The sequence below is a fragment of the Lonchura striata genome, chromosome 16 (assembly GCF_046129695.1).
Source record: "Lonchura striata isolate bLonStr1 chromosome 16, bLonStr1.mat, whole genome shotgun sequence".
NCBI classification, from domain to species: domain Eukaryota; kingdom Metazoa; phylum Chordata; class Aves; order Passeriformes; family Estrildidae; genus Lonchura; species Lonchura striata.
In genome coordinates this window covers 13,307,864-13,323,001 of record NC_134618.1, presented here as the reverse complement: position 1 = coordinate 13,323,001, position 15,138 = coordinate 13,307,864, and the positions used below count along the sequence as shown (strand labels likewise).

The following is a 15,138-nucleotide window of genomic DNA, read 5'->3' as shown; positions in this document are numbered from 1 at the left end:
CCCTCCTGACAGCTGGCCCTGGTAGGTACACGTGTCTCATCTTCTGCTGAGCTACAACATGACCCAGACACGATTCCTCTTTTAATTGTCACTGTGGACCCCTTATTTTCCTCCCAGCTTCATACAAAGACTGCTTCTGCCATCCTGTTTGCTTTCCCTGTTGTTGTTGTTGTTTTTTGTTTGTTTTTTTTTTTTTTTTGTTTTTTTTTTTTTTAGTAACTGAGGTGTTAACTTGGCTACTGAAAGGATGGAATGATTAAAATAACGTTTTATAGATCACGGGGTGGGGGGCGGGGGGGGGGAGCTATCGGCTGCTTTTGTCATTTTTGAAGGAGATTATTAAAATGTATCTTATAGCTTCAGTATTCACTGTGTGCCCTCATTGTTCTCAGTCTTTCAAAGAATATTCTGGAAAATGAAGTTTTATCATTAAGATTGCATTAAAGTGGATTACAGAAGGGAAAGAGCAAAATATGAAGAGTCTCAAACAGCTCAGAACAGAAATATGTTGGCATCTCATTCACTGGGATGTGGAACAAGGAACATTAATAGGCTGATAAACAGAAATGACTTTTTCCTCTTTAAGGCTTAAAAGGTTTACTTTGAACTTGCAAAGATTTCTTAAAATGCCACTTTCCCAAGCTTATGTTGAATGGAGAACTTTGTGCTGCTTTTATTTTATTTTTTAATGCTCATATTGAGTGAGCAATTACTTCTGAAAAGCCATAGGTGTCATCAGGGTGGCAGAAAAGTACACAAGTCTGGCTTTAAAGGCTTTTGCTTCTGAGCACCTACTTGCAAATCCTGTTTTGTGTCAATAAGAAATAGCACTTTCCTTTTGGATTTTTCCTTATAGAAGCAGCTCATGCTGTATTTGGTGCAGTTTCTAGAAGAATTATCAATCTGTGCAAAGAGAGGAAGAAAGGATTTCAGTAACGTACTTTGGCATGGTGTGGAGAGTTGTGAGGAAGTTGAATTTCACGCCTCCCAAAGCAAGGAAACCTATGGTAACAGTCATTTCAGGGAGTTTGGGGATTGTCCTCACTTTCAGAGACATCTCTGGCATTTGAATTTTAGGTACATTAACAGCACATTTGTACTGAGGCTGAAATATAAACAGATGAAGGTATTATTTCCATGCAATGGCTGAGGAAATTGCCCATTTGTCTCCCTTTGCTCAACTTCTCTCATGTTTTAAAACAGTTGTTTTCCAACCTAGCTTGAAAGTTTTGTGTGTGGCTGAATGTCTGTGCTCTCCATGAGATGTGAATCTCAAATACTTTTCATTATTTTGGGAAGGAAACCTAGCACATATCTCATTTTTCTTGGTGAATGTCAAATCAATCATCATTTGTCGGTCCACTCAACATTTATAGAAATAAGTTACAATGTTGGGAGATTAAGAAAAAAGATTGCTCCATTGCCTTATCAAAATGTTTTGCAGTAATCAAATGTGAGAATTTTGCTGTTTCAGGGTAATTAATCTTATACTTGCATTTTTTTCTTTTGTTCTCACTCTAATCAGGACAAAGGTTCTTTGATAAATAAAAAGATATTTGGAGTAAGGTTTGTGTAGTGTGATTTTAATTGTTGTAACAATATACCACAGCTAATGAGGGTTTTGTACTTCTATTTACCCTATGCATAACAAGGAATGTTGTTGAACAAACTGTAATAAATCCTAAGGCAGAAATTGAGGTTACCAGGAATTACCCATCCTTTCTGCCCTGTTTTGAGGGCAAGCTTGATAGGCTGACCCACAGGCATGTTGCATCACCAGAGATGTTACTCTTGGCACAGGTGCCCTTCTTAACTGATTAATTAAAACAGGTGCAATGAAGAAGTGGTGCCATGGTAATGTAATTATCCAGTTTCAAATGCAGATGTGAAACCCCCTTGATGAACCTTCCTACCTGAATACAGCAAAGAAGAAGCTCTTTTACAATTCCCAATTATTAAATTGTTCTGTGAATGGTTCCAAATTCAACTGGAGCTTTAAACAAGTTTCTAATTCATCCAGTGCTTTAAAACAAATACTTTTTTCAAAGAGAAGGATTTTGAGGTAGGGAGACAGCTGCTTTGGAATTCTTGTGAATTCCTACGTACATTTCCCAAGAAATGCAATTTAGTGACCTGGCAGAGCAGGTTGTACTTGATTTATGCTAGAAGTGTTCTTAAAGTATTCCCTTTTGGATCTATCTAAACAGTACCTTAACAATAGTGCTATTTTATTTAAAGCAATTTTATTTATTTTCTTTCAAATATAATGATGAATAAGACCCCTTGGAAGCACTCATAAATTTTCCAGTGTTGTTTCTAGCATTAGAGAAACAAAGTTCTTCTGTTCCTGACTAAGCTGGAGATGTTGAGTTTGATCTTTCTCACTTGCTTGAGGGTTTTTGACTTGTGTGCAATACTTGCATTTCATGTCCTGCTCACTCATTAAATACTTGGAGTGCTGTCTTGGATAAACTCATCATATTTAAATCATGAACTGACTCTTAATCACAGGAGTGATTCCACTGTTATTTTGTTATTGATCAAGTACTTTGCCAGCACTTGATGAGCTGCTTGATGTGAGCCTTGGAGCAGCTGCCCCTCAGTGTCCCAGCAGCAGACTGAGGCTGAAGGGCACACGTGGAGAGCTTCTCCAGCAGCTCACAGATAATTGTGCATCACCATGGTGTGCTGCACGGAGAATTGGGAAGAAGAGGGCCAGACTGTTCTGTTTTAATTGAGAATCATGTCCTCATCCCAAAAGAAGTGCTAATCACCTGCTCTCAGAAGACATTTCTCTTCCAATATAGGTTGCTGGCAAGAGCAATGTGCAGGTAGCGTGGCTGTAATTACTTGCTGGGTACTGTCAGTCAAAGCAGATAATATTAAATCTACTTTTTCTTCTCCTTTGTTAGAAAGCAATGAAGAGATCCAGTAGAACCGAAGATCATATATTGTTTGTTGAAAACAAGCCATGTTCTCAAAGGCAAACGGATTGATTTTGAAACAGATGTGCAATTATTTAAATGCTTCCTACCTGTGAGGTTCCAGTAATTGTCTCGTGCTGCACAAGAAGGCTGTCCCTGGGCTGGTTCTTCTCTCACATCTTTTTCTGACAACAGCTGATAATGAGACTGCAGCTCCCCAGTTTCCAGTGGTGCAGCTGTAAGACGAGAGTGACACTGCCATGGTCATGCTTCTCCTCTGAGGTTTTCCTGACCCCTCTGGTGCTCCAGAGGCAGCACTCAGGAGCTCACGGGTCTGTCTGATCTCTCTTAGTGCCCGGATGCTGGAGAAGGCCCGGCAGCAGCTGCAGGAGGAAATCCTGTGTGTCCAGAGCCAGCTCTTGGATGAGAAGAAGAAACGGGAGCACCAGGAAGCGCTGGTCAGGCGGCTGCAGAAACGCGTGGTGCTCCTCACCAAGGTGAGTGCTCAGACCATGTTTGGAGCAGCCCATGTCCTTATTTCTTTCTGCCAGGTGCAATCCTTCCTATTTCTTCTTTGTTCACCTCTATAACTGGTGCTATGGAGCTGTTCTGGGGTCTTTGCATAATGGGTGCTGTGGGAGACATGAAACCTGACTTTAGGTGTTCAGTGGAAGTACCTAAAACTGTGCCTCCTAAAACTGTGCTCATGTTCCCCCAGCTGGGCTCGTGCTGTGCTGAGGATACATGCCTTTGTCTGAGCCTTGGCATCTCTGTGAGGGCAGAGAATTGAATCATGTTGCTGCTGGAGTGTTTCGAGCCACTGAAGGGAATTTTTAATGGCTTTGGCTGCATTGCCTCCTTTCCTAAAGAGAACAAAGTGGCAGCACCTTGTCAACTGTTCCTGTGGAAAAACAATTTACAGGGAGTAAGAGATTTGCCTTCCTCTTATGCTGGAAGTCTGTTCAAATGTAATGGCAAGCACTAGACCAGTAAATTGAAAATACGTTTTAAGATTCTTTCTATAGAATATATCAAAGGGGTCTGCATCATCCTGTATCAGGTGTGCTCTCATGATGAAATTCTATACAATAATTCTGAAGTCTGCAGAGCATTGAAAATTTTATATTAAATTCTGAGAGCTCACTTTCCACAAAGGGAATAATAATTTGCTGTAGCCAGAATGAGAGTTACTTCACTTTCCAAGAATACTCCTTGCAAAACTTTCCTCATCTGAGCAATCTCCCTGGTGTTACAAAGCTGCTCACGTAAATGAGCTTATGTGTGTGCAGAAGGTCAGACTCCAGTAGTCAGAGCTCATGAGAGGGAGCCAGGCACATCACCATGTGGGGAGGCAGGAGAGGAAAGAACTGCTATGGTGCCTGAGCTTTAGACTTTGATTTCCAGTGTCAACTAAAGCATTTTGATCGATTTTAATTGCACTGCACCCAATTTTGTGTAATTCCTGTGTCATTGTTGAGCCAAAGAAGCTGTGATGAATGGTGTAGTAAGCAGGGCTCTTGAAGCATGAAGCAGCCACTTTCCAAGAGGATATTCCATCAGATCTTGTGACTGCAGAGTTTGATGCCATGGAGAGTCACAGAAGTGCAAAGAGGAAAATGACAGCAGTTCTTTCAGCCTCACACTGAGGCAGGCACTGCAGTCAGGGTGGATGGACCAAACTCTCTCCATGGAAGCACAAAAGGCATCTCCTCTCAGCCCTGCTCCTCCCCCAGCAGCAGGCAGCTCTCTGTGTTCTGATTTAGGACTGCCATGGCTGGATAAGACACAGGTACATACTGAGCCCTAGCAAAACCTGTCTTTATAACCTTTTCAGCTGTCTAATACTGTGCTGGACTGCTCAGGCCTGAAGGAAGTTTCTCAGATGGTTTCTAAAATATTCCCTTTGTTAACTTATTTCCAGTGCTCAGCAGAAACACTTTTTGTCATAGAACACAAAACTATCATTAATTTTCTTTAAGTAGGGGATAAAACCACAACACTACTTTGTCATGTGATGGATTGCACTCTGATTTAAATGGAAAGACAAACCTTTGCTTTCTTTGCTGTGCTCCCCCTGAGGAGGAGCAGAGGAAAAGTTGCAAGTGTTCATCAGATCATGGCAAATAAACTTGGGTTTTGACAGGGGAGGTTTTCAGTGTGCTCAGTGGTTCCTCAACTGACCTGTTTTGAAGGAATAAAGACTTTGCTGTTCTCTGAAAATTTATATTCCATCCAGAGAATGCTGGGGTCCTTTGTGAAGGAGTACATGCATTATGATACTTGGACAATCTATCCTCAGCACTGTTTCTCCTGCTGCTTGCTCTTCTCATGCAAAATCAGAAGAAAGAATTTCATTTAATTAAAAAAAGTATGATATTGTGATTTAAAATGAGATTGAGCAAATACATTTCCTGTCAAAAATAATTATTTTACATTGAAAGCATATCACCTAGAATGGTATTTAATCATCTAATTAGTAGCATCAGTACTGTGGTGTGCTTTTATGTAATTTGAGAATGGAAAAGATGAGTTCTCTCTATTCAGTCTTTGTCTTGTTAAATAGGACTGTGAAAATCTAATTTGGGGGAGAGTATTATATATATTATTGAAATGCTATTGCTTTTGATAGTATGACTTCTGCTTTTGTGCATGTTTGACCCTCTGCTAGGGCAGTGAATCAGTTCCTGTGTGCTGAGCAAACAAGACCTGAAAGATGTCAGAGGTGTTCAACAGTGCAAATTTAATGCTGTAACAGTTTTCCTTTCTTTGGGCTCAGGTTAGAACCTGGAAGTCTCAGTCCTAGAATACATTTTAAAATATGAATAGAAAACAATAAGTTGTTTTTTGTTTGGTAACAGCAGGACCAAATATTTCAGTAGTAAATGTACTCTCTTCAGGGGGTACTTGCTTTGCCAGTCTGACTCCTTCTCACTGCTATGTCTACTGATATTTTTTCCCCAAGATTGAAGCAATATTTTGTGGCTTTTACAGACTGCCAGTCTCACTTGTCAGTCATGCTCAGTTGCTACTTGCCACAGTCTGTCTGTCTTGGTTGCTCTTGTATTTCCATTCCATTGCATTTAACCTCTCTGCCCATTGCTTCCTTCCTTGCCTCATTTGCTTCTTTTGGGCTTTTTGGTCTTCCTTGGGCCTTTCCAGCTGGTTTACTGCTTGGAAGTGACAGAGTTGTCTGTGTGGGATACTTCAGTGCATCCCTACAAATCTCTCTTCCCTGGCAGACTGGAACAGCATTCTCCAGTCTCTGAGTGTCACTGCAGTGGTCCAGCCCCACTGGGGGGGTGTGGGCTGGTGTAGGATCTGTATCCTGATTATTCCTGCTCACAAACTGCTCTTTAGAACATGTTGGTTGATCATTTTGCCCCACATGCCCTTGCAAATCAGGGCAGGACTAAAGTTTTCTGATTTACATGTTTTCAGTGAAACATAAGGCCAGATTAGGACACCACTGAGGCTTTTGACATTGATGGCTGGAAGGTTTCTCCTGGAGTGTCACTCCCTTCATTTAAGGTGATGGAACAGAAATTGATGTTTGAAGGGCTGGATTCACACTCTTTCTCAGAGATCTGCCTGGCTGGGTTTGCTGTCTGTCATGTTTTTTGCTTTTCCTTAGCTCAGAGTTTTGGGAAAGTGTTTCATCTTTGCTTTAGTACCTGAGATACTTGTGATACAACAGTGCTGAGAGATACCTGAAATGCTGGGGAAACACCTAGTTCACCTCTGCCCTTTTGCCTGTTTGATTTACTTCTGTATTTGCTTTGAATGCCATGTTTACTCACACAGTTTTGTATTTGACTTCTGTGTTACCCTTAAGCTTATGAGTGTTTCTCTTTTTCTGAGAGCTTTACACACAACTCCTGGTCTTTGTTTATGAAGTGGGCTTGTTAAAAACAGTCAGTTCTGCTACTGAATGGCTGAAATTGGAATCTCTTAGGAAATTTTGTATGACATAGAGGCCTCCCAGAATGGAAAACCCTTTCTGAAAATCATTATCTGAGTGTAAGCAGCTGATCGAGTCAGCATTTCATGGAAAGCCAGCTCTGGTTATTTATTTCAGGAAGGCAGCTTCCAGAGAGCACAACTGGGCCTTGTGCAGCAGAAGTGTTGCTCCAGAACAGCATTAAAGACCCACTCAAAAGCTTCCAAAAGCCCTCTGATGTGGAGGGCCAAAGATTGGGTTGGATCTCCTCCTCTCCTGGTTGTGATCAGCCCTTAATGTGTTCCTTACTCAGCTGCTGCCAGGGTTCAGCCCTGGAGCCTCTTCCCCTGCACATGTTCAGTTGGGTGGCTCCTGAAAGCAGTGATTCCTTCTGTGCCCAGGAGGAACTTCTGCAAGAAGCTCTTGAGTGCCTTGGATCAGCCCTTGGTACTGCAGGTTTGACCAGAGGCAAAATGCCCTGTTTTTGCAGCCAGGGCATGATCCTTTGCAGGAAGCTCAAAACTCAAAATGGGAAGCCCAACTTCAGATACTTTTTGTAACTTATCCCAAATTGGTCTAATTTGTTCCTTAAATTGTGGCCTTTATGAATGCACACTGCCATAATCACAGCCCTTGCTCTCATATAAGGCATAACACAACAACTGAACTGAGCTGTTTGTGTTGGATGTGTTTATTTCCTGTCTGTGCACTTATCTGCCTTTGGGTACTCTGCTGCCCAGAGAAGAGACTGAAAAATTCCCTTTTGTTTCCTGGGCTCTCAACCAGATCATGTGATATGATGGGAAATCTGTTTCTATTGAGACATAATTTAGGCCATCACCGTAAAAGTTAGAGATTAAACAAGTATTGATTAACCAACTCCAGCTGACTGCTGATACCACATGTTCCTGGAGATATCAGTCAGTGTGAAGTATATTAGTGACTCCCAGAGCTGAGAATGGCAAAAATGCATCAGAAATGGGATTAGGTAATTAAACTGTTCATTAAGCATGGCAGATGCAGAGTTCATGACTTGATTTGCCATCTGCTTTGTTTTGTAATCAGTAAAGATTTTAAATAATGCTGATGGCTTCTCTGTCATATTGGGTCCTGCATGATGTTTTTTCTGAGGAGGTAGATAGATGATTTTAAAGCACAAGGAAGGATCTTGAAAGTTCTGGGTGTGCAGCAAAGAAGGTAAATTAACCCTTTTCCTGGGATATGTGAAAAATTAGCTGTAAATACAGTATTGCACTCAGAAAGAAGCAGACAGATCCTTGTGGCAGACCTTTTGGCCATCACACCCTGAGCTGTGCTCTGCATCCAGGCAGCACAGTCGGCCTTGGGGCAGCTCTGAGCTGCTCCTCAGGGCTGTGAGCACTATCCAAAGTATCCAATGCTTTTCCTGGCTGTTATCACTCTCCTTCCTTCCTTCCCTCAATCCCTGGCATGATTCTGTGGCTGTCATTTCAGCAGTGCTGTTGCAGGTGCATCCCCAGCTGTGCTACTGCTGCACACCTGGTTGTTAAATGCTGTCAGCCTGACCCCGGCCAAACTTTTCCCTCTGCTCACTGGGTCTCCCCTTTGTAGGTTTTCAAAAATTTCCTTTTTGTGACTGGCAAATAAATACATTTTTAATGTGATTCTACATCTCCCTTTTCAGGGATTAAGCAAGGCAGGTTTTGTGAGTGCTTCCTTAGAGCGTCTTGTCTCCCTCTTCTTAAGGATGCAGGATGGTCTGTGTTTGAAGGAGATTCAGCAGCCTTTTAGATTGAGCACAGGTTTCTCTAATTTCAACTTGATTATATTAATCAGTTAAACCATTTCAGAGGAAAGCTGGTGGTAGTTGGGGGTGGAGGAAGCTAATAGCAGGAGGAGACAGAAGATCATTAACAGGTGAGGGAAAAATTCAAAAAGAGGATTACTGCCTGTGGAGTGCAGGGGCTGGGAACAGGTTACTGCTGAATTTTAATCTTTAGTAACCAGCAGCATCATCAATTTTAATTCCCAGACTCCTCTTGTAGGGTGTCTTTTTTAAAGAATGAAGACCAACAGGTCAGAGATGAGGTAGGTGCTTTTATGGATAATTGTCTGACCCGTGAGCTGGTGTTAAAATGCTCCCAAGTTCAGTCTGATGCAGGATGGTTGCTGGGCTTCGTGTTTTCCACAGGAGTGTCTGAGTTACTGGATAAAGGGAACTGAGTTTTGTGAGGAGAAAGCAGGATTTGGGAGTTTGATGACTGTTTCCACAGACATTTTTGTTGGAGTTAAGGAAATACCCCACTTTGCTTTTGTATGAGGTGGAAAGTGCTCCAGGGAGATGGAATTCTGTGATGAGTTATTTTAACATGGTTTTTTGGTTTGCTTGGTTTTGGTTTTCTTTGCTCTATAATGGAAATTTTTAAATTTTTTTTTTTACTAACTTCTTCCAGTTATTTGCTGTGTCGTGTTTTAGTCCTGAGTCACTTAACCACCTCCTGGAGCTCAGGCAGCTGCCTCCACATGTAGCAGTGTTGGAGGTAACTTGCTGTACCACTTTTTGCCTGCAATAGGTGGCCTGCTAGATAACTCCACAAATATGTGTTCTGACAACATGTTTCCTGTTTATTTTATTTTTTTTTTACATGTGTATTGCTGGTCTGCCTTACCTTTCTTAATCATCTTGCAGTCTGCACTGTGAGGACTTCACACCATGCTCTTACCTTCCATACCCAACAGCCTGCTAGGATCTGTTGACCTAATTTCAAGTATCTCTAGATCTCAGAGTCTGAAAGTCATTTTTTTTCCCTTCTGTCTGTACCCTCTAATTTGTCTGCTTCTGAGTTTTATTTAGCTTTTAATGGAATGGCCTAACTCCAGTTTTCAAGGAAGCTGCTACAGGGAATACAAAAGAACAAATACAAATCTTTTCAGCCTCAACTGTTCCCCAAGTCACTCAGCCCTGCCCCTAGAGAAGCACAGCAGGGTTGATGGCTTCACCCTGGCCCTGTCATGAACCAGCCATAGTATTTATTGAAATGGTTTCATCTGCAGCACTGCCCTTTCTGAGCACAATCCCACAATACTCCAATGGTAATTTTTGCAGACACTTGTACAGTGACAAACTAACTCTGTGCTGATTTATACTGGATGCTTCGTTATATTCATTACAACAGCCTATTTGCATGCTTGACATTTTAAAATACTGTGTTTGGAATGTGTTATTTATTTTGAGACCTTTATTAAGCAACCTCAATCTAAGGGTTTAATTGTTACTGATAGCTAAGAGTATAATTACCTCAGTAAAATATCATGGCTATATTAAGCAAATGGCAATTGTCTTCCAGAAGAAAATGAGTACAAGCCACTTTCCTTTGAAACAGGTTGTTTCACGAGGTCTGCTAATATCATTTACTGCTACAAGTACAGAATCTCTCCATAGAGAATGAATGAGGAAAGCTGGGATTGATGTGTTTGTAGAAGGGACTGGCTGCAGCACTGGTGAATCAGTGCACAAAGACCATTTCGGAGGAGGAAGTATCTTTAAATTAAACCAGAAAATGTTTCTCAAGTGAAATTTGCAGATTTCAGAATGTCAGAAAAGTGTGTTTTTGCTGGTGTGGGCTCCCAGAGCAGTGCTCGGTTTACTTTTTTTGCCATTGTTCCTTACTTTGCCTAACTTGGTCATAAGTTTACTACTCACTTTTGACTCGATGAAGAAATTAGCAGAATTGCTGAGTTCTCACTTCTTTACCCTGCTCCTAAACGACATTTCAATGCCTAAGAGTTCCCTTAGTTTGACTTGTCAGTCTGCATTTGTCAAAGGCATCTCTGGCTCTGGGATGCAGGAGCTGTTCCCAGGCTGTGGGCACTGGAGTCTGCCCTTCTTGCTCTCCACTGCATCCTCTCCAGTGAGACCCTTTGCTCTTGATCTGATGTCCTAATTCCTCATAGCTAGTGGATAAATTTGCCTTTTCCCTGACTTTGGGTACTTGTGGTACCTGTAGGAATTTGTCCCTTGGAGGCAGGAAGGGGATGTGCTTTGTTAGAGTTGAGCTTTATCACCTGAGAGCTCTTAACATGGAGATGGGAGGCTGAGTTCAAATGGCCAGCCTGGAGGCAGAAGATGAGTTGGCCCCTGGGCCTTGCTTCCCTTTCCCTTTTAAAAGCATAAAGGAGCTCATAAAAATTATCATAGCAATTTTCTGGGAATTGGGTTTGTATAATTCTTTCTCTTGCCTTATTATGCATCTGGTAAACCTTGCAATGATAAAAATATGGAGTTCATTTTTATCTTTATATCTGATGTTTTTGAGGTGGAAGCACAAGGACAGCCTCTGTATTCTTATTGATGTTATCTCTGACATAGCTTCTATTTAAGCAGCGAGTTTAGAGGGCTTTTTAAAACTTTATAACAATTCAGAGTATGCAGCAAAGTTAAAAGTTATTTTATGAGGTGTTTGTGAAGAACAATAGAAATATGATCTTTTTTTTTTCCTCAGAATACTGACTGGATTCTGCTTTGTTCTGCCCCCACTAGATATTAATGCTCATTGTTAAGAGGTTAGATTATGAAAATTAGAAATATACCCATAAAAGAATTTATATGACCTTCAGTTCTCATATTTCTCTGAGAGAAAGGACTGTAGGACTTCTAAAGGTAAAATATTCAATAAAAAGAAATTAGGTTAATCCAATGTTATGGCTGAGAATTTAAACTCACCCAGGTCAGGTAATTCAAAGTTATAGTTCCCTTGATGTGTGTGCTGTAACATTTATTCCTTAGCTCCTCAGCTCTGAATGATGAGGGATGGTTGAGCAGGCCTGGCAGGGAAGATGGATGGGTGGAATGAGGGAGTGATTGCTGGGGGAAGTCGGGCAGAACAACTCTGACTGCTGGGCAGGGGCTTGGGCAGCATCCAGGGACAGGGAAGGGGCTTAGGATTTCTGAACAGCAGGCTCTGAAATACCAGCAAGGCTAAGCTGCATAAAAAGAGGTTTTGGTTCTTTTTTTTTGCGATTCTTTGTTCCTCAGTTACTTATGGTTTGAAGGCATTAAGCTCGCTGCCTCTTAGAGTGGTGGTATTGCCACAGGAGCTGCAGCTTTGAATCTCTGACTTCTCTCTGTTTTAATTCTCAGCCATAAAACTGGATTAACTGGGTTTGCTTCAAGTTGAATTGCAGTGGATTTTTTTTTTTTTTTAAGGATAGGAGAGAGATAATTAAGTAATTGCACAGTAGCTTATTTCAACATGTGATGGGAGCCTCTGGTAAGAGCAGCTGCACTACTCAGACACCAGTCAGAGCATCCTTTCAAATGAAGACCCAAAATCTTTACAAAACTGAAGGACTGTCTGGAGAATTGAGGAGTTTTGGATTGCTCCTGGCACAGTATCATGCAGTACTGACTGTTTTGTTCAATGTATGTTCACAGCATCTCAGGTCAAGCATTGCTTAAATTGATGAATATATTAGAAGTCAAATGAGGTTTTACAAAACATCTTGCAAATGGTCTCTGACCCATGATTTGTTGCATTGAGGAGAAATGTCCTGTTCCCTCTTTTATGAGCTCATTTGTTTAGGTGATATTTCAGATAGAGTCAACAACTGTTTAATAGAATCTATAGAAAATGAGAAAAATTGGTGTGGTTTCCGTTAATTAATTTTGATTGATGTAATGAGATTATTATGTTACAAGTTTCTCACTATACAGAACAGCTGCTGGATTTTTTTACTGTTATGTGGGGCAGGACCTGTGAAGAATCATTAGCTGTAAACCTGCCTGTTCAGGTGGAACCAATTTGGGACAGTGGGGGAGCTGAGGCTGAGTTTTCTGTCTGTCTGAATCCAGAGCTTCAGGATTTCCCTAGAAAGATCAATGCCTTTTTGAAGTCAAGAATTTAAAAAGGAATCAACAGGTGAAGTGTGAGCATGAGACAGGAAAAGAGGATATGCTTTTTACACATCAAGATGATGTTGGACTTGCTTTCTGTCAGGAAGAGATCTCTTCTCACAAGAATTTTCTGATTTGTAGAGGTTGTATTAGGAAAGTCCTATAACCCTGTGGGGCATCCAAGCTGCTTTTTAAGCATAGGGGAAGCATGGGCAGAGTAGTGTTTAAATATGTCTGTCTATGCCTGCATCTCCTCACTTTCCTTGGGCAGCAAAATCCAAGGATTCCAGCAGATGTGTTCCTTTACTTGCCACGGAGTTGGGTGTGTACAAATTTTATTTTGTACACAAATAATATGTGCTTATTCCAGTGTTGTGTCATCCCAGGTACTTGCTCTTGGAGCAACACTGGGGAAAATTGAAACCTCACCCTACTTGTACTTAGTCAATATTTTGGGTGCCACAAGTCTGTGTGCAAGGAATTGTGCCTGACTGGTTAAAGTGCAAGTTGCTGAAAGGGTGGAGCATCTTAAACTTTCCCTGCAAGTGCTGATCTTGTGCCTGGGAGCTGCAGGCACCTGAGGGGCTGGCTTTGACACCAGTGGCAAATATTTTTCACAGCAAAATGTTCATTTTGCTGGTTCTCTGTGCCAGCCTGTGCTGGAACTGCAGGATGTGTAGTTTTGCTGCAGCTGGATGCTCTTGCCCCCTGAGATGTGAGCACACTTCCCCTGCTGGGCTGTTGCACCGTGCCCATGGCGTGCTGCAGCTCATGTCTGCTTGTCCCGAGTGCCTGGAAGGAGCTGTAAAATGTAAATATAGAAAGAAATGCATGACAGGGCTCAGGGCTGCCTGTCCTTGTGAGCTGCTGAAGGAGAGATTCAGACCATGACATACAGCAGGTCCTAGGGAGAGCTGTGACCTACTGGCTGTAGAGTTGGTGGGTTTGGAGTGGGATATGCCTGAAGTCCCATGGGCTCCTCTTCATCACAGAGCCAAGAAGTCTCTCTTCAGGGAGAGGAGATGCTCTTACTCCCTTTGAGCAGCAGAGTCTTCTCTCCAGTGGAAGAAGTAGCTGCAAGGGTCCCTGCTCCCACACCTTTTTTTCCTGCCTTATATGGGAGATGGGTTACAGGCAGGTCCAAGACCAACAGCTTTTTATTGCTTATGTGCATGGGAAGACTCATTCTGTGCATTGAGCTTGTGATTAAATTAAAGATAAACATGGATGTGGAGTAATGTTTCTTTCAGGATGTGCACACACCTTCTACATTTGCAAAAGGAGTGTGCAGCTCCCAAAATGATCTAGTGTCTGAATTGCAAATTTAAGCAGTTTAACTCCTCTCCTCAGTTGCTGCTTTTTCAGGCATGTATATAAGCTGCAGAAGTTTTATGTTTTATGCTTGCAACAGGAATTCTGCTCTGTAAATAGTGTTTTCAGCTCTACAGATAAGGAAACACATTCTGACTTTAATAAATTAATTTTGTTGATAACATACTACCTTTGGAGACCAACTTTTCGGGTTGACATTTCTATTATATTAATTACGAAGAGAGGAGAAGCTGTGCTTGTTTTGTCATTGGGAAATGCCATTTGCAAAGTTATTGGAGAGCTGACCTTGTCAGAAGTGTTATTGCATTATCCCACAGTGAGGGCTACCATAACTGAATGACAAGAAAAAAATGCAGAAAGAAAAAAGCAATTTCAGGAGATATAATGAAATCAAAACAAACTGCCTTTTATCCCTCTCCAGCGTGAAGATGTTTATTACGATAGTGTATATAAAGTTTGGTGCTGGGAAAAAAAGTGCTTGTGAACCATTCAGGGTTGTTTTTTAAAAGTAAAAATTGCCATACAAGAGAATTCTTGACTTTTTGCATGAAGTAAACATGAACAAGAGGCAGTGCTTACTCCAGTGTCATCTCTCCCTGCTTCTCCCTGTTTTCACTACATATCCCTGCCCATTATCCTTTTTCCCTCTTGTTCATTCTGCACACGAGGCTGAAGGGGCTCAGCCTGCATGCACCAAAGCCCCCACCCAAGGGCTGCACTGGGGGTAGCCTTTGCCACCTCAGTGCTTGGAGAGATCACCCTGGAATTATTTTCTTTCCCACTTCTGGTTCCCTCTACCAGTCCTCTAAGTAAATCTCAGCTCTTCTGTTTGCTTCTAGCAAAATGCCAAGCAAATAATCTGTTCATTTTCTGTTTTCCCTCCCAATTTAAAACCACAGAGCTGTTAGTTTTCTCAGAGCCATTCCTTGTTCTCCCTGAAAACTGGGGGAACAGCAAGAGCTGCACTTTTCTCCTCTGCCTCAGTGTCCCATCCAGGCACAGCTCTGCTGAAAGCCCAGGTGATGCCTTCTTCCCATGCCTCTAAATGATCCTGTGCAGGAAAGTACCACTCA

General features: G+C 41.7%; 1 protein-coding gene across 4 annotated transcripts in view; it reads left to right on the top strand.

Moving 5' to 3' along the window:
• Window positions 1-15,138, top strand: part of MAD1L1 (mitotic arrest deficient 1 like 1) — a 345,813-nt gene that overhangs the window by 98,140 nt on the left and 232,535 nt on the right. For all 4 annotated transcript variants that reach the window (XM_021539694.2, XM_021539693.3, XM_021539695.2 and 1 more), the window contains one exon: window positions 3,277-3,421. In XM_021539694.2, coding sequence (XP_021395369.1) covers window positions 3,277-3,421 — 145 coding nt within the window. The remainder of the gene's footprint in view (window positions 1-3,276; window positions 3,422-15,138) is intronic.